Source organism: Pongo pygmaeus, chromosome 8, assembly GCF_028885625.2.
Source record: "Pongo pygmaeus isolate AG05252 chromosome 8, NHGRI_mPonPyg2-v2.0_pri, whole genome shotgun sequence".
In the NCBI taxonomy this organism is placed as follows: Eukaryota; Metazoa; Chordata; class Mammalia; order Primates; family Hominidae; genus Pongo; species Pongo pygmaeus.
Genome location: NC_072381.2, coordinates 121,577,788 through 121,601,544, shown reverse-complemented (window position 1 = coordinate 121,601,544; position 23,757 = coordinate 121,577,788). Strand labels below are relative to the sequence as shown.

The 23,757-nt window shown below is 42.5% G+C and overlaps 1 protein-coding gene across 7 annotated transcripts in view; it reads left to right on the top strand.

Annotated features, from left to right (window-relative positions):
- GFRA1 (GDNF family receptor alpha 1) overlaps nt 1–23,757 on the top strand; it is a 209,759-nt gene that overhangs the window by 48,843 nt on the left and 137,159 nt on the right. For 3 of the 7 annotated variants that reach the window (XM_063670304.1, XM_063670305.1, XM_054436186.2), the window contains one exon: nt 13,779–13,793. The exons of the other annotated variants lie outside the window; for them this stretch is intronic. In XM_063670304.1, the coding sequence (XP_063526374.1) occupies nt 13,779–13,793 (15 nt within the window). The remainder of the gene's footprint in view (nt 1–13,778; nt 13,794–23,757) is intronic. 7 annotated transcript variants of the gene reach the window in all.

Genomic DNA, 23,757 nt, shown 5'->3' with positions numbered 1-23,757 from the left:
GACTATAAGTGCGTGCCACCACGCCCAGCTAATTTTTTGTGTTTTTAGTAGAGACAGTGTTTCACCATGTTGGCCAGGATGGTCTCGATCTAATGACTTCGTGATCCGCCTGCCTCAGCCTCCCAAAGTGCTGGGATTACAGGCGTGAGCTACCACGCCTGGCCCCAAAAATATCATTTTAGCATGTAATTTAATATAAAAAATTATGAACAAGCAATTTTACCTTTTTTGGTGACCCAAGTTTTTGTAATCTGGTGTCTGAGTTTTACTTAGATCATATTACAATTCCCAGTCACCACTTTTCAAGGGCTGAGTGGGTACATGTGGCTGGGGGCTACTGTATTGAACAGCACAGATGTCCATAGAGGCACCAGGCTGTGCCCCCCTGAGGAGAGGAGATGCTGTCTTTCATCTGAGCATAGTTTTCTCTAGCTATAGTGTCTAGCATCTGAGTGTGGTTCTTCAGATGTGTTCATAGGATAAACAGCTGGATGCATTTGTGAGATTGGCTTGCCTAGCTGTGGCTCAGAGAGGCAGGGGTTGTCATTCCTAGTCATTTGAAATGTATTCACAACCCAGGACTGCACACACTGTACAATTGACCCATTTAAAGTGTACGGTTAAATGGATTTTAGTATATTCGGAGTTTTCTATTCATCATACAGTCAATTTTGGAGTGTTTTCATTACCTCCTTAAAAATCTGGCACATCCTTAGCTGTCACCCCCTCATCCCCTTCACCTCTATTCAACCATTACTCTATTTTCTGTCTCTTGATTTACCAATTCTGGATATTTCATATAAATAGAACCACACAATACATGGTCTTTGTGTCTGGCTTCTTTCACTTAGGATCATGCTTTCAAGGTTCATCCATGTTGTAGCATGTATCAATACTTCATGTCTTCTTATTGCCAAATATTATTTCATTGTGTGGATGTGCTATGTTTATCCATTCGTCAGTTGATGGACATTTGTATTATTTCCACTTTTTGGTTATTATGACTAATGCTTCTGTGAACTCTTGTGTACAGATTTTTGCATGGACATGTTTTCATTTCTCTCGGGTATATACTCAGGAGTGGAATTGCTGGATCATATGATAAACTCTATACGTAACTGTTTGAGGACCTGCCAGACTGTTTTTCAAAGTGGCTATACCATTTGACATTCCCATCAGCAGTGTATGTGCTTCCAGTTTCTCTACATAATCACCAGCACTTGTCATTATCTTTTTGAGTGTAGCCATCTCTCTTCGTTTGTGCTGCTATAACAAAGTACCCAAGGCTGGGTAATTTACAAAGAACTGAGATTTATTTTCTCACAGTTCTGGAGGCTGAGAAGTTCAAGATTGAGGCGCCAGCAGGTTCGATTGCCTAGTGAGGGATGCTCTGTTTCCAAGATGGCACCCCTTATTGCCATATTCTCCTGAGGGAAGGAACTCTGTCAACTGTGAAGCTTGAAGAAATATATGTATAAGGGACAATTAACATTTTTTAAGCTCTGTAAGATGCTGGAATCCCTTTTTTTTCAGGGAACTTCTGGCAAGCCTGCCACCTAAATTCTTCATGAAAATGACATTTACATTTCATGATTGTGTTGAGTCAGTGAATGATATCATACAGATTTAAAAGAATCTTAAACTGCCAAATGAACTTTCCCTTCTATTTTGCAAAGGCACTCAGTGGGGTATGAACTGTGGTAATCACATTTACTGCTTGCTGACTGTTCTTCACAAGGAGGGAAACATTTTTGCTGGTGGTCCTCCCTGTGTACAGCTGCTGAGGTTTTTGCAAGGCGTTCTCAGCTCTCTGGTTACTCTCCGTTTCTGAAATGCTTGGCTTCAATGTAGAGGAGCCCAGCCCAGTATGGGGTCCTGCCATGCACAGCCATGACATAGGACGATGGAGAGAGAGGAGCCACATAGGCTATCTAAGCCTGTAAGTGGGTGACTCTAGAAAATGTACTACCTTCTGGCAGAAAGGCCTGTGCTCTGAAAGATTGATGAAATACCTGTAGTTCACATTTAATTACTTGCTCCAACTACCTCTGAAAAATACTAGCATTTATGTGATATAGAGTGTAGGGTAATATGTCTAGTTTTAGTATTTGTTCACACGGTAAACATTGATCCTGCTTCCAGAGAAACAAATACAACTAGGACAATATGAATGTTCTATTGCTAGAGATGTTCTCTCACATTTTTTTCCTGGATGATACCATTCCATGCTGGGGGCGCTGGTGGGTAGAGGGAGTAGGCTGTGATATTTTGCTGTACACCTCTGATTTTTTATTTTTGAGTTTTAGAATCCAGGCAAGTATAGTCATTCCTCGGTATCCACGGGATATTGATTCCAGGACCCCTTATGTAAAATGGTGTGGGATTTGCATTTAATTACTTGCATATGCACATCCTTCTGTATACAGTTAATTTAAATAATTATAGGTTACCTATAATACATGATACAGTGTAAATGCTATGTAAATGTTGTTATACTTTGTTTTTAGTTTGTATTATTTTTTATTATAGTATTATTAATTTTACTTTTTATTTTTTCAAATATTTTCAATCCGTGGTTGGTTGGATCTGTGGATGCAAAACCTGTGGATATGGAGGTCTGACTATATTTTATTCATCACAACAAGCACAGTTGCCAGCATGCCAAAGAATTTGGTTGATCTTGATGATATCCTGCAACTTGATTTCTTATAAATCTCTGTCCAATTGCCTGCTTCTGTGAAGTGCTTTCTGTGTGTCAGGTGCTGTGCGAAGTCTTTATTAGCTTGATTTCCTGTAATCTTCACGACAGCCCCATATCACTGTTGCCCCACTCAATCAAATGGAGATGTTGAGGCTTAGAGAAGAAAGATTGCTTTCCCAGTGGCAGAGCCAGGATCAAAATGCAATCCATGGCTGGGAACAGTGGTTCACGCCTGTAATCCCAGCACTTTGGGAGCCTGAGGGGAGCGGATCACCTGAGGTCAGGAGTTCGTGACCAGCCTGGACAACATGGCAAAACCTCCTCTCTACTAAAAATACAAAAATTAGCCAGATATGGTGGCGGGCACCTGTACTGTCAGCTACTTTAGAGGCTGAGGCAGGAGAATAGCTTGAACCTGGAAGACAGAGGTTGCAGTGAGCCAAGATCACGCCACTGCACTCCAGCCTGGGCGACAGGGCAAAACTTTATCTCCAAAAAATAAAATAAATAAATAAATAAATAAAAGAAGAAGAAAAGAAAGCCCTCTGGCTGCTGCATCCATATGTGCATTGCCTGCACTGCATTACCTGCCACCTGGCTCTTTCCCCTTCTACCGCCTCTCATAACCTCCTTTTCATAAACCCAAGTAGGATGGCCCTGGATCAGGCCAGCTGCATAGATCTTTGTAGCTCGGTCATATTTCCTTGTATTGTATTGTATTGTTCTCCCCTTCCTTACTCTCTTCTTGGAATTCTCATTTTTTAATCCAGCGGGACATCCTTTCTCCATGTCCTTACCTTACCTTACCTTAGCAATTGCCATAAACCTACTGAAACAGTTGAAATATTTTAGGAAGAGAATTTGTAAAGTTTTAAAAAAGTGAATGTGTATCTAGGCAGTTTCTGCAATTGGACCCAAAATCCACAGATAGTAAATTTATAGAAAAAAATGTGGCTGGGGATCTAGAAACATAGGGATTATTATATTAAAAGTATTATGAACACAGGCCAGGTGCGGTGATTCATGCCTGTAATCCCACCACTTTGAGAGGCCAGGGTGGGCAGATCACCTGAGGTCAGGAGTTTGAGAACAGCCTGGCCAACATAGTGAAACCACATCTCTGCTAAAATCACAAAAATTAGCTGAGCATGGTGGCACATGCCTGTAATGCCAGCTACTTGGGAGGCTGAGGCATGAGAATTACTTGAACTTGGGAGACAGAGGTTGCAGTGAGCAGAGATCGCACCCCTGCACTCCAGCCTAGGCAACAGAGTGAGACTCTGTCTTTAAAAAAAGGTATTATGAACATGAATTCTCTTCTCTCTCTGGGGTGTCTTAGAAGGGACGAGGCATATTTATTTGTTCCTTCTTCCTTCCACACATCTATCAATGGTGTATTCATTGAGAGACAATGTAGCAAAGTGGTTAAGAGTTTGGATTCTGAGGCCAGACTGCTTGGGTCGAATTCCAGCTCACTTGCTTCCCTTTGACCTTCGGCAACTCCAGTTAACCTTTGCGGGCCTGTGTTTCTTTATCTGTAAAATGAGGATAATGAGAATAGCTACCTTTTAGGGTGATTGAGAGGATTCAGGCAGTCTGTGTAAAGTATTTAAAATAGTGCCTGATGTACAGAAAACTCTGAAAACATATTAGTTATTATTAATATGTGCCTTTTATGTTCTAATATTCTGCCCTGGGCTTTGGGACTACAGTAGACAGAATGTCCCTGACATCATGGTCCTTTCAGCTTAGTTAGAGAGAAAGAGAGAGAAATAAAATAACAGGTGTATGTTAGGGCACCAAGGAGATGTACAGTTGATTTGGGAACATATAGCAGGGAGTTCTAATGAAAGGTCCTGGTAGTGTTGCATTATAGAACTTTAGAACTGGAAAAGATTGCAGCTGTTTTCTTGTCAACCGCTCCTTTGAAACCCAGAGTGCTTAAATGATTTGTTTAAGTTCATTCAGGTGATTTATAGCAGAGCCAGGCCAGAACCTGTACCTCCTGAAACTGAGGTCAAGCTAGAGTGTATTACATCATCGAAGCTCCTCCTAGAAGCCTTGGGCCCATTTCATGATGATAAACAATGCTTGATTTTAGAGCAGCTTCTCAGAATTCAAACTTGAATTGTCTCTGGCTCCTGGGAGCTGTCCTGATGGTTATTTGTGCCAAGCATCAAGTAACGATGATAATCATTGTCTTCTGTTTACTTTAAAGTCGTCCATCCTGATAATGATCACCTGGTAAAGAGAGAGATTTATTCTGCTGGACATTTGTAAACATCCAGTTTGAATTTTGGAAATTGGGTATCCAGCCTGATTAAAACCTGGATCACACAGAGCTGGCTGAGGAATACATGTGCGATAAAATGTATCATTTGACTTGGAAATGGAGATGAAAAAGCATCTTTCAGGAAGTGTATGTTGGGTGGGTGGGTCAGGGGATTAAAACTTGATTCAAGAAGGTAATAGAACCTTAAAGGTTTCAGATGGCTTATAATTTATCTGTAATGGGAAAAATACTTTACCACTGAGATGATATCTTGGAATAAATTTGAAATCACAGGCTGTATTATGGATGTGTTTGTGGATGTATGTGAATTGCAAAGAATGAAATTTTTTTGTGAATGTAATTTAGCATGCGTAAGATGACAAATAAGCTATATGCAGTAAGAGTCCATTTGATACAATGTGAGTAATTTTAAACTTAAAACCATCGTGCTTTAGAACTGGAAGGGACCTTAGAGATCATCTAGTAGGAATCATTTTGCAAATGGAAGAACGGAATCCCAGGGAAGGTGAATGGCTTTGCCTGCACTGCAAACTAGAATCCAGATGTTTAGACGACTGTGTTTGGAGGCTTTTTACAATGTAAAGCTTGATATCCAGGGGCTCACTTTTAGTATTTTACCAGTAGTAGTGTTATGTCATTGCTAATCACAGCTATAACGTAATTTCTTCTGGAAGATGGACCATCTCTCCAGCCCTTTGCATATATGGATGCTTAATACAAATACTTTTTGTGACTCCTAATTAATACTCCAATTAATATCCAATGATAGAAGTTTAGGAAAATTAAAGCAATGTTACTTGTCAACTTCTTTTGTTTAGGCTCTTAATGTGGCTTCTTCTGATTTCTCAGCTGATTCAAAAGAATTCAGAGAAGGTCAGGTATGCGGCTCTTTTCAAAGGAAAACACTGGTTGCTAGAGGGATCGATTTTAATATAGTTTCATATCATAGAGATTTTAATAATGCAGTCTAAAATATTTGTACATGAATTCATTAAGCCCAGATTAGTCTTATTATAATTACTCAAAAAGTAATTCAATTTAAGAGAAAACATTTTAAATGGATATAAAATACACTGTGAGCTGGGAAGCCATACTGTTCTACTTTATCAGCTCTATAAAGTACTAGCAGACTCGAACATAACTTTCGTAGTATACAGAATGCAATCATAAAAAGTATTATTCCTAAATCTATTTTTTTATGTTCTTTCAGTAGTTAAGAGCTTTATCCCTCTGTGCTAGGAATGAGATATACTAGGGATAGGATGTCGTAAAAATGGTAGGGGCTCACCAGCTCATGTCTCTTGCACTGCCTTTCCAAGTCAGTGCAGGCCGATGGGTTATAAGCACACAGCCCAAGATTGATGTTGGTAGCACATTCCCTAGTAAATGTAGCAGGAAGATTCTTCGAGGCTTTTTAAAAATTTTTTTCTTATCCCTCTAATCCACAAATAAAAGACATTTACCGAGTACTGTGTGCCTTCAGAGGTACAACAGTGACAGGCAAAGTATTGGTCTTCATTTCTGATATGATAAAAGGTGAAGGGAGGCCAGCAGCAAGGAAAATGAGAGAACTTTCTCTGGCCTACATCCAAAACCAGGTAGAGAAGAAAAGGCAGAGTGAGATAAAAGATCTTGCAGCATTAAAGAGTGGTTGTCATTTTTGGCTTAGAAGGCTGGAGATGCGGAGTGAGGCCTTCCGGTTAGTCCTTAAAGCTATTACCAAGGCTCACCGGGGCTCTGTTCAGTTTGAGCAACCTTATTGTGCCTGGAGGAAGCAGGAGGGTCATGAATATTGGCCGTGTGGCTACACGGTTGCCTGAGCTGTCTGGCTTTGGAGACACAGAAAACTAATCACAGTCCCTATGTGGTGCCACTGAGGCTGAGCGGGGACTCTGGAGGAGCTCTGGACTCTGGCCATGCTCTGGGAGAGACAGACCTGCACCTGGGCAGGAAGGGGCTCTGCTTCAGTGGTTTGTTGTGCTCAAACTTTATTTAATAAAGCAATGGAACCCTTTTCTCAGGCAAATTCTCCATAGAACCCCGCTTTAGGGAACAGAACAGCTCTCTTTGCAGTGCGCCAATTCAGCTGCCCCCATACAGTTCCTACCTCTTTTGACCCTTATCCACCAGGGAGTGTGGCTTGAGATGCTGATCAAAGCCCAGGACAGGGCTAGCTGAGCCCCCTAAATGGTGGTCTTGAGAAACAAAGGCAGGTCTAGAGGAGACGGGCAGTGTTAAAGGAATGAGTGGTACCCGAAACAAAGGTCAGGCCTTGGGTTTCTGGCACCTCTGGGTTCTAACCACAGCCTTAGATCACTGGTGTTTGAAGGTAGGATGTCATTGGATCACTGATGTCAAGGCTTAAAAATAATTCATTCATAGGTAATATCTGAAAATTGATTTGGGGCTTCTGAATGGCATATAGCTACAGGATGAAAAGAAGGAATTAGAAGGATTATTTTATTTTCATGAATTTTCCTCTCATGATTCCTTTACAGTCCTATGCAAGTCGCAGAGGTTTTTCAAATAGTAGACCATCAATAAATGTTTTTTGAATAATAATACTATAATTTATAGAAGACTTTCTGGGTATCAGTTATTGTGTTCTCTTAGAGGCAATCTCTCATTCAGTCTCCATAGCAAATTTTGTCTCTGCAAAAATTACCTATTGTTACTGGCATGTTGCTGATGAGAAAATCAAGGCTTGGGGGAATAAAATAATTTGCCCAAGATCAAACAGGCTCAGTTTGTCAGGACCAGCTCTGACTTCAGAACCTGAGTTTTTATGACCCTGTTTCTATTGCTTATTATTATACCATTGACTTTCACCTATTGAACATGCAGCATAAACCAGCCACCATGTGCTAAGTGCTTTACATATATGCTTTTGACTGTCCTCCTAGGCATTCTGCAAGATAAATTTTATTATCCTCATTTTACAAGTGAGGAAATGAAGACTCATAGAGTTTAAATAGCTAGTCCAGTATGGCTAGGATGCTGGCCTTTGCCAGGATTGAACAAATATTATTTGACTACAAAGTACTTGTGCTCTGTGCTGATTAAATTATCCCACTTGATCCTCATGATATTCCTATGGTAGGGAAAAAACTTATCCCTACTGTTGCCATTTTATAGATAGGAATGTAAGCTACAATATGTTGAGTGATTACTCCGGGTGTCCACTTCGTAAGGGGTTGGGACTTGATCCCAGGTCATTGAGATCCAGTGGCCATAATCCTGTGGTGACACAGCACTGGATCATATAAGGACACATCCTGTCACCTTTGGAGAGCCCACCTGCAGGTTTGGACCTGGGCTTTGTCAACTGAAAACAGAACTGCCCTCTAGTGCCACAGGTAGTCAACAAGTAGGGAGGCATTGATGGGCCCCACTTTTCAACATAAAAGAAAAAATTCAGTCCATTCACAGAGATTTGCAGAAGAAATGTACCGACTGAATTCTCGTTACCCTTCGCGTCTATGTACAGAGCTTGCTGGTTTTTTAAACTTGGTGAGGGGGGCAGCTCAGCTGATTGTGAAATTGACTTTGGTTAATGCTGAACTGACTCCATTCAAGAAAACCGCATTCATTCCAGCTGTTCCCTTCCTCGGCCCTGGTTAGTTGGGTCCCAGTAAAATTCGCAGTGCTTTACTGTAAAAGCACTTGTACTTGAAAGAGAATTTTCTTTCTGTAGCTCAAACCACAGGAGGACTCGCAAGACAGCTGTCTCCTCAGGTGAGACTTCTTAAATGGGAGTTAAGTGCATGCATTTCAAGAAACTAAACTCCCCTCATATATAATTTAACCTAGAAAAGAAAGCAAAATTGAGAGAGTAGTATGATTACATTGTTTGAGAACTAGTAACTTTACCTCCCCCAGTTTTATGGAAGTTATGCACAGTTTCACTGTTTGCCATACCTTTAATACTGTGGGGTGTGGGCTAAGTGTGATATTGTAATAATAGTGAGGGATTCTCTAACCATAGTTATGGACTATGGATTGAAATAGTAAATTATTCCTAGCAGACTGAATGGGCAATAAGACTGCCATCCAGTTCTCCTCATAAAACAAAGCAATAGATAAATAAAGCAGAGCCAACTCACTTAACCTGCGTGGCTCTGTGCACTGCTAATTACTAACCCAGGCGCAAGAGAGGGGTTCACCCAGAGTGTAGTTAAGTCATTTTTAATCGAGGTAAACACTAGTCATGTGGATGAGTAGCACTCAAGAAAGTTTAATCAGCAACATTTAGGAATCACCCAGCCTAATTGCCATAACTTATTAATAATAATAAATAATCGAGTCTTTTTATGGCCCCTGTCTCTGGAGGACTCAGTGCATTAAAGATCTCTAGGGTGTGAATCTCTTAGTAGCTGTGGGGGAAGGGGCAAGTATCCTCGATGCTCCTTCCTAACTGAAGAAATTGGACAGCAGGGCTAAGAAAGACAATCTGAGTTCCTTCTTTCTTATTTTCTTCCTCCCACATCTGAATCACCAACTTATACACGCCCTTTCATCTATCTATAGGACCAGAATGGCTCCACCGGCTGGTGGGGAGAGGGAGGGGGGTGGGCAGGAGAACAGGCTTTCCTTTGTCCACGTGAATGATTGGAGTTGGGGTTTTCTCCCTTGCGAAGTGAGTATGAGCAGAGCTTTGTCTGAAGGAGTTCATTTCCTCTTTACAAGTGTCTCTGGTGCCCTTTGGGCTCAACCTGATTGTGGCTAGAGCGACCACTGTGGCAATTCCCCACTCTATACCGGCATGATTTCCAATTCCTGCAAGAGCAGAAAAGATGACCCCGAGTCTTATTCTCAGAGTAATTCCCCACAGCAACCGATGGAATGGGAAAACATTTGTATAAATCATTTAACTTTACCTTCTCAGCACCGTGACAGGGGTATTAGAATATGCCTGGGTTTTCAACAAGGAAACTCAAGCTCAGCAGGTGTAATAGATTGACTCCTGACTTTGTGGTTGGTTAGATTGAAAGGAGAATATCACACTCAAATTCAAGGCCTTTTGATTTTTGTGACTACTCTCTATAGTTTAGGAGATGGAGGTGGTGGACAGGAACACCAGGGTAGCGAATGGTAAGAATATTTCAATGGCTAATATCCTTTGACATCCACAGTTTGGGAGAGGAAGTTAAAATGTAGCCAACAGCACAGAAACCACCTTCTTCTCCTTTATTTCCCGTTTGTCTGTCCATGAATCATTTGTGCCTGAGCCAGGATCGCCATTTCATTCTAGAAAAGTGAAATTTTAAAGAAGGTACCCAAACCATTATTAGACCAAAAAGATAAATAATAATAAGAATGGAATGATTTATACCTCAGACCACAAAAGACATAAACTTCGAGTGTTCCAAGGTAATTCATGTGCGAAATTGTCGCAATATTTATACTAGTATTTATTAAAATTTACATTTGAATAAAACGGTGCAAAATGTAAACGAAGCTGAAAAAGAGTTTTTGGAAAAATCTAAAATAGCTACTATGAGTTTTTGGAATCGAAGATATAAATAGTTACTCCATGTATATTTGTCTGCTAAAGCATGAAATATACAATGGAATTGGACAGAATAAGGTCACTAAATCCCTGCCCGAATTTCCATCCTCCCTGTCCACTGATACTTTTCAGTGATTCAAATCAGTACTGAATTTTGAAGGAAGTGCTCCTTGTCAAAACCATGCAGAGGAGGTTGAGGATTCTGGACGGATGTCGAGACTGAATCCGTATTTCAAAGACTAATCTTATTTCGCTAATGTTTTCAGGGTTGGAAATTTTTGTCTGTATTCATTAGAGGGGAATGATAAATCTCTAATTTGTACTTTGCTAATAATAGTGATGAGCTTTTGTGCTTCATTAAGGTTAAATGAATCTCATGTAGTCCTGGCTCAGCCTTTAACTCCATGTGTGATCTTGAGAAAAATCTCTGAACTGTCTGGGACTCAGTTTCCTCATCTGTAAAATGAGGGGATTGGATCAGATGAGTGCTAGGACAGACCAGCCCTCTTTCCCTCCCTCGTAGGTAGGAGCTTGCCATGGCCAGGCAGGTAGGACCCACAAAGGTGATTAAGAGACATTGCTCTTGTCCTCAGGAGCTCATGATCTATATAAATAACTCATTATAATATGAGCTATAATTGCAACATGCACAAATTACTCCAGGAGCACAGAAGCGGAAACAGTGAATTCCCTCTCTATGGGAATAAACTTCACAGTGGCTGTGACATTTGAAGGCTGAGTAGGAGGGCTCCTCCAGGTGTGCCGGCTGGTCAGAGGGTGGGTGGTGCAGACTATGGGTTCCAGGAAGCAAGTGCATGTGAAAGTGGTATATTTAGGGAACTGCACACGGTTCTCACAGTCTCTGGGCAGTGGCATCCCATACACTGCTGGATCAGAATTTGTACTAATGATGAATTACTGAAGTTAGAGACTACTGTATAGTGTGTATCAATTAGAGCAGAGTCAAGATTTCCTGTAGTGGCACTGATAGGACCCATTTACATCCCAGTTAGCTTTGTTGAGTGTAAAAGAAATGGTGATGTTTTTTGCCAATTCCCTGGGAATTATGAGCCTGCAATCTGTTTTACCTGCACCACAACCACTGGCCTCAGTGTGCCCTTGGGAGTATGAACGACTCCCTGTGGGGTCATGTGTGACCAAGTGGAGTGAAAACTGCCACCATAGATCTTCTCTTCTTGCAGTCTGTTAACCTATGAGGTGCGTGTCTCAGCCGCACCACTGATGGACCCTTGGTTCTTTGTGGTTTTGTAGGAGCTGATGTTTCTGGTGATGACAGAGAGCAAAATTAGATGTTGATGATATAGTTCCTACTTAGTTTTTAAGATGAAAATAACTTTAGTTTTAAAATTTGGGTTGTAAATGTAAGGCGTGTTCATTGCTAAAAATTAATACAGAAATGCTTGCATAAAATGTAAAAAGGTGACCCTGAATTCCATCTCCTGAAAATAAACGATATTTCTGTGACCACTGTCACAGTGCTGTCTTCATACAGGTGCACAAATAGGCTCAGGATTATATGTGCCATTTTGCTATCTGATATTTTCATTCAAAATAATCAAGATCTTTATGTAGCCATTTAAAACAGCTGCACAATAATCCATTGTGTGAGATATATTATATTTGGCTTGATTCCTTATTGCCAAACAATCAGGCAACATCCAGTGTTTTGCCAGTATAAACAATGCCATGATGAACATTCGTGTAGATTTCTTTTATACATTTCATTATTTCATTAGATTAGAGTCCTAGAAGTGGTATTGTTGGGCCAATGAATGCATATTTAATCTTTTTTTATATACCGTCAAACTATCTTCTAGAAGTTTCATTCCTTTTTACAATCCTACCATCAGAGCAGGAACTGGCTCACATCTGAGTGGTACTGTCTGTATCTCTGCTGGTGTTCTTTTGTCTTTAAGTTACTGAGTGAGAAAGCATGAGCAAATGAGCGTACTTTTGGAGTGAGTGGGAGGTGGTATAAGCAGGGTGAACCTGAATCCATGTGGGAGATGTCAAAAAGAACTTGGCATTTGTACATAAGTTTATGAAAAGATATGTATGAAAATGTTCATCACAATTCCTAATTGCCAAACATGGAGAACAACCCAATATCTAGCAACATTCGAGTGGAGAAATAAACTGTAGTATAACCCCACAGTGAAATACTACATGGCAGTGAGAATGAATGAACTACCATGTGCTACAGTATGGATGACTCCAAAGGAAGCCAAGAAAAGAATTCATGTTGTATCAGTCCATTTACATAAAATTCAAAACCAGGCCATTGAATTTCTGGTGGGGGTGGTAGTGACTGCTTGTTTGTTAATTTTTTTAACTAGATGTGTGTGTGTGTGTATGTGTATGCATGTGTGTGTGTGTTTTTAGAAGGAATTTCACTCTTGTTGCCCAGGCTGGAGTGCAATGGAGCGATCTCTGCTCACTGCAACCTCCGCCTCCTGGGTTCAAGTGATTCTCCTGCCTCAGCCTTCCGAGTAGGTGGGATTACAGGCACCCACCACTGCGTCTGGCTAATTTTTGTATTTTTAGTAGAGATGGGGTTTCACCATGTTAGCCAGGCTGGTCTTGAACTCCTGACCTCAGGTGATCCTCCTGCCTCAGCCTCTCAAAGTGCTAGGATTACAGGCATGAGCCACCATGCCTGGCCCTAGATGTGTGTTTACTGGTGTCAGTGTAATTGGCATTTAGGGTATTTAGTAGCTTCTCAATATCTGTTGAAAAAAATACATTAATTTTTTTAACCTTTCTAACACACTTTGACCATGCTTGTTCCTCTGTGGCCTTGAATGAGTTACTTAACTTTCTGGAGCCTCAGTTTCCCCATCTATAAAATGAGAACTATAATAATACTTACTTTATAAGATTGTTGTGAAAGTAATATTAATATAAATAATAGCTGCTGATTTTTCTATGTTTACTATGTACTGGGCACTGGTCTAAGCTCTTAAAATGTATGACATCATTTGTTTAATTTTTCCCGTACTTAGATCTATTTTGTGGTTTAGGGAACTGTAAGTCACAGAGTTAGTAAGTATGAGGCCAGGATTGAAATGCAAGCAGCCTCATTCCAGAGCTTGAGCTCTTAAGCACTGCCTCCTGAGTTAAAGGAAATATGCATAGAGTGCTTAGCAAAGTCAGCATATGTCATCATCATACTGTCCTTTTCAACATTATTATTAATATTTTTTCTCCTCTCTTTCTCCCCTCTCCCCTCCCCTATTTTTCTTCTTTCTTGGCAGATGTTTTTCAGCAAGGTAAGTTCACTGTTTCCTGCCCGCTTTTTCACTGGCTGTGCTCTTTGGGGAATATGGGTATGGTCTCTGTGCAGAGGGTTATGGGGTTTCCCATTCTCTATGGACATGTCATATCAGGGACACCATGAGGACAGTGGCTTAAAGTGCCATCAGCCTCCCTGGGCCTCTGCTGTCCAACCTCTGCTTCTTCCTCTGAACCATGCTTGGGGGTAGGATGTAGACTGGACAACTGGGCAGGGACAGTTGGAGAGGCGTCTGTGGCTGGGCCCTGGAAGGAGAGAGGGATGCTATGGGCCTGGTGAGGACTGAGACTCTGGAGGGGAGTCTGGGGGAAGGCCCCTGTCCATTGGGGCTCCTGCATCTGGCTCAGCTGCTGCTCCTTATACCAGTGCCAGTGGAGATTTCTTTGCCAAGCAAACATGCCACTGTTGTAGAGGTGTGCAAGGCCATGGCTGGCTGGTCACTTCATGCCTTTCAACCTTGCCAGCTGGGTCTGTGACTGAGATAGTGTCACCCAGGTGAGGGTGTGCAGTGTCATCTGTTTTACCAGGCAAGGTCATGTGCTCTGAGGAGCTGGAGGTGAAATCCTAACCCCACATTGGCCCATGTTTTAGTCCCCACTTAGGATGCAGAGCAATTGTGCTCTGGGGTGCAGCAGGAGACTCATGGGTCATGGCCTCCTTGAACCTTCTGGATATACGTCAAGGGGAAATTGCCTTTTTATCACAGCTTGACACTACTGGGTAAAAGTAGCAGGGCATCACTGTTTGTAGTCAAGCTGGGAAATATGTTGGTAGCACACATCTGCTGTGTCTTTCTGGAATCTAAGGCTGGCTTTAGAATGAAAGAGACTGGTTTAAAAATACACCCAGGCATTCCATAAATAGCTTCCAAATAATCTTACAGGCTTGGTATTTTCACAACTGTTATTTCACCCCAAACATGCAGCGTGTGTTATGGAGAATATCTGCTTTCTCTGATAGAAGTGCAGTTGTGGATAACAATGAGGGTACTGTTGTATTGTCTTTTAAGAGTCTGGAGTCATAGACTGACTTTTATAAATAATTCATAAATCCCAACAAGCTATAAGTAATAAGTTCCATTTGGCTAGAGACTAAGAGATGAGCAAAATTGAAAAGGTGTCGTGACTGTTCGTGTAATGAAAGTGCTGCTGTCAGGGCCTGTTGCTGCAGTGAGTTTTCTTCCTTGACAAATTGGGGGGTCAGTGGGGCACTCTAGGCAGATCATTTTTTTTTCTGTGAACTAGAATATAAGCAACCCCACACTGAATTGCATTTTTCCTCTTGAAACACAAAACATTTGAGTTTGGAATGTCTTTCTGGAACATGTGTGTTGAGGCTCCTGGAGAATGGGGAGAGGGGAGGCTGGTGTCAGATCTGGCTTTTCTACACACAATGGTGAGCGTTCATGGTGGTTGTAATTGGCAGAAAAAAATGGCTTACCAGACTGCCTCTGTCAAGTTTGCCTTCTTTTTTAATCAGTCATGCCATTCGATTGATGGGATTTGCCTGTCAGTAACAATGATATGCAGAGCAAAAGTTATAATCATCTATAAATCACTGGCTATCGAGACTTAATAACATCTGCCAGAGATGGAAGCCGCTAGCTACCCATTGCTCTGTGTGTCAGTGGGCGGCAGCTCCCTTAAAAGGTATTACTCGGATTTCAAATGGAAGGAACTGAACTTGCTTTTGTGAATTATTTACATGGCTCTGGCCATATTGGACCATTTCGTATGGAGACACATTCTCTAAAATAATAGCAAAGAACTTGCTCACTGGTACCCCCTCCTTACCTTTGTTTCTGGCCATCCTGCTTATGAAAATATTGCTCTGTAAAATGTTCAGCCGGTGACAGTTACATCAGCTCTGTGTCTTACAGACTGAATCTAAAACCGTAATCTCCACAAGGTCTTCTGTGGTCGAAACTCAGGGCCAGAATTGTACCATTAAGTTGAAATATGGGGATGATGAATTGTGCTAGAAATCAACAAGCAGAAAACGACTTAACTTCAAGTGAACAGACGCTACTGCGTTGTCTGAGGCCCATGCACACAATGGCAACATTGAGTGGCCCTGCCTTCCTGGACACGCCATGGGCATCCAGGCCCTGCTTGCTTTGACTTGGCCAAGAAGTCATGGGCAGTTGGGGGAAACACCGCTTGATAAATGTGTGCTTCTGGCAGTGAGGGAGGGAGGACTCTGCCCAGTGGAGTCCCTGCCTATTTGGGCTGCTGTGCACTGTGGCAGGCAGAAGAGGGAAGCAGGCTTGCAGTTGACAACATCAGACGTTCTCAGAGGAAACAGAAGTTATTTCCTCTGGATTGCATTATCTTATATTTCACTACAGATCAATCTTGTTATAGTAGGTGACAGCACAGCAGTTATTGCTGGGTTTTTCTCTGCTGTGTCTGTGGCATGTGCACGTGAGAGAGTGCGTCTACCCTGCTCTCATGTCATTTTGTAGCTTCTTTCTGTTCTTTCATCTGTAAATGCCACTTGCTGTGACGCTTAGACAACAGTCTGAGGACGGTCAAGGACCAGCGGGCTTGCAGCTGGGCCTTTCTACATACGAGTTCCAGGGCCACGGGGCCATGTTTTCAAGGAGCCTTAATTGACCTACATTCCCTGTTGTCCACAGAGACATTGGGTGGCTCTCAGGAATTCCAAAGTGCCATAGAATTGCTCTTCACAATTTCAGATGCAATTGAAAATTCTGTATGTGCATGCGTGTCTAGGGTCTTGAGTTTTAGGGCACTTTAATACCAATCGCTTACTAATGATGAAGTCAGGACTACACAAACACACATGCACGCCTCATTTGAAGTTACTGAAGCACGTTTTGAATGCTCATCCGTTGCCTCAACCTTGATTCTGAAATCGAACAGAAACTGAGCAAGCCGCTTGGAAATCACAATACCACTCAGCAGAGCATTTTAAAGCGTAAGTGGGCACAGTATAAAGATTTCAACATTTAGTTAATTCTCCCTGCGCTGTCAACTGAAGTGCCTTGAAGACTCTGAGCCCAGAGAGGTATAGCCTTTCCTCCTCCCTTGTTCTCATCTGGAGCCAGGATCTTGTTAACAGAGAGATTTTTCTTCCGGCTCCAGTAATTTGCCATACCCCTCAAACACAGGGCATGACATGTTTATTCTGCAGCCAGTACATATGCACAGGGCACTTTCTAGACCTTGAGAATAAGTGAAAAAGACAGCAAAGGGTCCTGTTTTCGTGGAACTTATAGTCTAGCTTGAGGGGCATTCTGTAGTCAAGTTTACAAATAAGGTGAATTCAAACAGGGATGATTGAAGAAAATATCTTAGGGTGAGGTGCTAGTGGCTACTAGGACCACTGCAGGAGTGGCCAGAGAATGACAAGTAGGGCCAGTTATTGAAGTATCCGGGGGAGGACAGAAGGATTTACAAGGTAGGAACACCCCGATGTTCCAGGCTCAGAAGAAAGCCTGAGGTGTGTCTGGAGCTCATGAGTGAAGGAGAAAGTTGTGTGAAATGAACAAGGAGAAAAGGGCATCTAGGGAGCTGAGAGAAAGGGAGTCGGAGGTGAATTTTAAGCAGGAGAATGGCATGGTCTTATTCACATTTAAAAGTGACCACTCTGGGTGCTGCGAAAACACACAGAACAGTACATGAGAAGTGCAAATCAGGACCAGCGCTGAGGGCTGAGTGGGAGGCTCTAACTGCCGCACTTCGTGAGTGTCTGCTGTCTCGGGCAGTGGGAACGAGTAGCCCCATTCCCAGCCAGCTCACCTCTGCTGAGTGCCCACTTTCTGCTTGCTTTGCCTGAAGAGGCTCTTGTGCCCATGACTTACATCTGCTGTCCTTAAGGCTGGCAAATTATGCTCATCAAGACATCATTAAAATATTCCTATATGTGTCTTCAGATTTTAAAAAGCCACTTTTCTGTAATACATACATACATGTGTGTATCATATGTATTACATGCATATGATATAAATATATATATATCTCATATACTTTTTAGCCTCAGCTGAGTACGATGCAGAGGAAAGACACCAAATTCCAAGGTCTCCAGGACCACTGGCAACAAAGAAAGGGGGTTTTTGTGGGACTGTGGCCCCCTCGACACCACATGCCCATTTGCCATGGGCGGCTACTCCCCAACTCTGCAGAGTGAGGCCAGGCAGGAATTTGGACCCACAATTGCCACATAGCCAGGATTTTCAAGAGAAGCCAGGAATCTGGAATGGTGTACCAAACCTTATAATGTTTAAGCTTTTAATTAAAGGTTAAACAAACAAACTGAACTCATCTATGGCCAGAATGGCCTCTGATCTCAGATTGGTGACAGGTGATTAGGAAACCTCAGTTTTCTCCAACAGCGTTGCTACCTTTGCAGGGGGAGTTTGGGCCAGGTGTTTTGGCCTCTGGCCTCAGTTTTCTCATCTGTAAAATGAGAGAATTGGAGAGATCCCTGACCCTGTTTGTCTTTCTGTAGATGCTCTATCTTGAGAAGTTTTAAGTGGACTTGAGTTAATAGAGTACAGAAATATCCCTTGGGCAGGTTTTGGCTATGCATTAGATAACCTGGGTGAAAGCAGAGGCTTCCCTCATGGTGGTGAATTAAGGTTAAAAAAATGTGGTTTCAGAAGTGTAACCTGTTCACATGGCCATTTTGAAACATCAGCTCTGTCCCATATGGATAAATACTGGAATCCACAATGGATGGCATTGCTTTTATTAATTTGAAGAGAACAATAAATCATAGTTTGGTTTCTGGCAGCCAAGCCAAGCCTGTTAATTGTTGGGGTGGGTTTGTGGTGACGGGCCCGCTGCCATTTATCAGGAGCTTAACTTGAGCTCTTTTGCGTATTTCAAACTTATGGGTCAAACTGCTGGGCCTTCGTCTTAGGTTTACTCAGCCACTTCTGAAAACCCATCTATTATAAAGCTGCGACCCCTTAGCCATGAATTATGCTCCCCCTGATAATGTCTTACATTATGAAAGATTGTTTTCTTTATGAGTGTGGGATTTGAGTGAATACATGAAATCTATTGTTACCACTTCCAGGTAAACATTCCAAGTTGTTATGTGATGGCAAACTAGGAAATGAGAAAAATGCATGAACACTTTTATGGTGGAAAGTGGTTGGCTCCCCAGTCACACTCCTCTGTGCAAATGTTTCAGTAGAATCAGTAGAATATTCGAAGTCATGTAGGAAATGCATCCATCTTTCCGGCACAAACGGAACAACATTACCATTTAATTTTGCATAGATTCATTTTGTGTGTGTGTGTGTGTGTGTGATGTATGAGGAAAATGATAACCAGATTTAAATAATCACTTTCTCTGAGATGTTGTATCACATTCTACGGGGGCTGTGCGAGGCTGCCCCTTCCCTGCCAAGTGACCTTGGGGTGGAGCTTTCCTTGTCACACATTCATTGTGTGCCCACTCCCATCTGAGGGCATGAGTTTGGGGTGAGGTTTTAGAGGGTCTCCTACCACAACTTGTCTTCCAAAATTCCTGATCAGGAAAGAAGGAAACTTTTAGGTTTTTTGTTGAGGTCGTGGCTATAAAAGAAGAGCAGTTTGTCCTTTTAAAGAATATATATATATATATATTCTTTAAAAGGACAAAATATATATATATATATATTTTTTTTTTTTTGAGATGAAGTCTACCTCTGTCGCCAGGCTGGAGTGCAGTGGTGCATTCTCGGCTCACTGCAACCTCTGCCTCCCAGGTTCAAGCGATTCTCCTGCCTCAGCCTCCTGAGTATCTGGGATTACAGGCACGTGCCGCTATGCCCAGCTAATTTTTTTGTTTTTACTGGAGATGGGGTTTCACCTTGTTGGCGAGATGGTCTTGATCTCCTGACCTCATGATCCGCCCACCTCGGCCTCCTAAAGTGTTGGGATTACAGGTGTGAGTCACCGTGCCCAGCCCCTTTTAAAATTTTTATTGGGATAATAATAATGCCAGTATTTCTGTGCCCCTGTATTCCAGACATTGAGCTAAGTATTTTGCACACATTTCCTCACTGAATCTGCCCCCAAACTTTATAAGGTACGGTCATGTGCTGCATAACAATGGTTCAGTCAATGACAGCATTAAATGATGGTGGTCCCATAAGATTATAATATTGGATTTTTTCTATGCCTTTTCGATGTTTATATATACTTAGATTCTTACCATTGTGTCACATCATATCAAGGGCACATTCTATCAGTGTAATTTATGACAGCTGATGTTGATCTTGATCACTTGGCTGAAATAGTGTGTGTCAAGTTTCTCCACTGGTGTGGTTACTTTCCTTCTCCTTTCCATACTATACTCTTTGGAAGGAAATCTATGCACAGCCTACCTTTAAGGAGTGGGGAGTTATGCTCCACCTCATTGAGGGTTGCCTGTCTACATAAATTATTCTTCTGCACTGGAGACTTGCCACTTATCCCTCATGTATTATTTATTCAGTAACTTACATCAATATGAACTCATAGGTATCTATGTTATGCTTTGAGTTCCAATCTATTACTATTTTATTTATTTTGTTGCTCAAATTGTTCCTGTTTTGGCCACTTGGAGCTCTTTCAGCTGGCTTCTATGCCCCTTTGACATATTCCTTAACAAAAGTAACTTTTTGAGCACTTCTGTAATACTTATGGCGCTAGAAGATGCTCCAGGCTCATCATTTATATTTCCCACCGCAATCCCACAATCAGTAGAATTGTACAATCATTTCTCCAAGGAGTCCTGGTTCTGATCATTGAAGAATGATACAAGAAACCAAGATTTGGGTATTAGGTGTGCTTATTGCTACCAGGGTGTCCTTTCTTTTAGGCCCTCCTAGCTGACAGAGCAAATAAGTATATGCATGTACACTGACCTGTGCATATACACATCTGTAAATATTTATATATATAACCAGGTGTATAAATATTAAATTAAGCATGAGTTCCTCTTGATGTGTTCAACTCTAACCCATCACCACGTGGATCATTCTAGCCTCCTGTCATTGGTTATTTGTAAATTCCCACTCCCATGGTAAGACACCTGGACCAGGATTTTGACTTCAGATCAGTCTACCTGGGTTCAGTCTGCTTTCTTGACACCTAGAGAAGGGCTTTCATCTACCCATAGTGGGACAGAGTCACAGATCCTTGACCCTTTCCAAGGCCAGACATGACTGCTCAGATGTAGAAGTACAAGTTTATTGCATGCCCTTCTGCTTCTACGCCAGACCCAGGCTTGTTCTCAGGACTTCTCAGCCAGTTCTAGCTTTGCTAGTTTCTCAGTGGGTTTGCCTTATCTAGAGCAGAGGCCAATTACATAGTGTCTTGTTTCTGTGCAAAGGCATTTGTGCTTTTCCCATAGCCTAGGCAAGCCAGGGACAAAACAACAGAACTGTTTATAATACTCCAGCTGTTGAATGCTTAAACCCTCTGTACCTTCCCTAATTGATTGAGTGCTTAAACCCTCTGTACCTTTTTCCCAATTGAGATTGTTGCTCACTAGGGACCAGGATAGAGCCATCTTTTAAGTCTCTGAGTTTGTCCTGGGGCTAGATTATGAGGCTTCTGGGAATCTCCTGCTTGGGCAGGAGGGTGGTCATGTTCATGAATGGTTGAGCATGTTTGTCTGTTTGGGCTGGTGCCCATGTGCCAACTTCCCCCAGCTGCCTCTCTCTGATGCCCCTTCCTGGATGCCTGTGATGATGCACAGTCCCCTCCAGCCAGAGCTATTATTATTTGGAGACCTGCTGTGAAGGCTGCATCTATCAGCCAGCTGACGGGTGCCTGTGGAGATATGCAGAGCCTATTTTCTGATTCTTTCTGCTGCCTCTGGTGCACCTGGTTCCCTTCAGCCCAGCAGTCAGAGCGTTGGGGCTGCTTGAACCCCTGATGTCTGGGAGCCCAACTCGCATTGTTTTTGGAGCCTGGCTTGCTGGAAGTCACAGAGAATTACAAACAATTGTAGTTGATTCATACGAATTTTTTGTTAGCAGCTGAAGTTATCTTTTGGAATGCAGTTTGTGAGTTCATAGAATTGTGTTCTTTACACTTGACAGTAGGTTTGGTAATATGTTCTGCTGATGGCTGGGTGTGGCCACTCATTGACAAGTGGCTTTCTTCTAGGGGATACTGGGCCAGACCTCCTTGAGCCCTGATACCTGCCTTCATTTCTAGCACCCCTCCCCCATCTCACCCCATTCATCTCCATAAGGCTTGGCCAGATTGATCCCTGTTCTTCAAAATGCTCATCCACGCCTGCCCCTATGCCTTTGGATGGATTGATTCCTCTACCTGGAGGTCTTTTACCTTTTTTCAGCTCCCCATCCTCAGAAAAGTAGCCAGGGTCTGCCATCAAGGGGGCTGGCCCAGCTGGGGATGTAACATGATTTGGATTTGTGTCCTCCCCTTAATCCCAAATCTCATATCAAATTGGAGGAGGGGCTTGGTGGGAGGTGATTAGATCATGAGGGTGGATTTCCCCATTGCTGTTCTCATGTTAGTGACTAAGTTCTCACGAGATCTAATGGTTTAAAAGAGTGTGGCGTATCCCCCTTAGCTCTCTCTCTCTCCTGCTCCGCCATGGTAAGACATGCTTGCTTCCCCTTCCACCATGATTGTAAGTTTCCTAAAGCCTCCCAGCCATGCTTCCTGTTAAGCCTGTGAGTCAATGAAAGTCTTTTCTTCATGAATTACTCAGTCTTGGTTAGTTCTTCATAGCAGTGTGAGAATGGACCAATACAAGGTGCTTGTCTCTGGTGTGTGTGGGGAGAGGCAGACTCTCATTTCCACACGGTCTTCTACTGTCTTATTATGACCATATTCACAGCCACTGTGACATTTTCCTTTGAAATCTTTAAGTAGGAGCCACCCAATGCCCCTTATAGATATACTGCTGCTTTTGCTTATTCTTCAAAACTCAGCCCAAATCATTTCTGCTGGAAGTCAGGTTGCCTCTGACTCACCCCACCCCCCAAGTGGGAGTTCTGCCCACCCCTCTCTTAGCACTTTTCTCCCATTCTCAGAATGATCTGTCTACACATCTGGCTTCCCACACCAGATTGAGCTCCTAGAGAGGATGGAGCTTGTCTTTTATTTTGAATCCTTGGCACCCAGCGCAGTGTTGAGCACATAGTAGAGGCTCAATAGATGTTTGATTAATGAAAGTGGAAAAGAGGACAAAGCTTGGAGGAATCGGTGTTTTGTGTGGGCTGAGTGTATGCACATGCTTCTTGTATGTTCGTATTTGATAGCCTAGGTCCTTTTATGAGGGTGAGGCAGAACTCTGGTAGTGTAGTCGATGATCATGTTGACAGTGAATCCAAATCTTATCTTATTCTTGAATTCAAAAATCTTTCTCCGTTTTGTTCCCTCACTACCATTCTTTGGAGTAGGTGGCAGAGGTGAGGAGGGCGGGGACAGTGTTTGGACTTAGAATGAATCAGCAAGTATTTACTTGCCCAGGTTTGTACAAGGCATGTGCAGGGACCCCAGGGGATTTAGCAGATACTGCCTCTGTTTTCTAAGCACCAACAGTTTCACTGGAGACCCAAGGCTGTTTGGTCTGTGGGTGCTGTCCTCTTCCAGTGCAGGAGGAAGCTTTACAGATAGGTGCCCCTGAAGGAGAGGCTACTACAAGAATGGTTTGGGAGGTGGTTTTGAAGGAAACTGAATGTCTAGTTGGGCAGAATAAGGGCAACCCCGGGGAGTGAGGGGTGGGAGGAGGACAGTCTGAATGGAGGTGGAGACCAAAACAAGTACGGTGTTGTGTTTATGGGATGTTGAGAGGGCAGCAAACCTGGCAGACTCTGGGTTGGGATTGGATGGAGCCAATTAGGGAGCCTTTGCAATGTGCTTACTGCAAAAAAACCCTCTGTTTTCTTCTGCCCCCTAACACTCTCGTATGATTGAAGAGATTTTTGTCTACCAAGTGAATAGTATTGGCTATTGAGT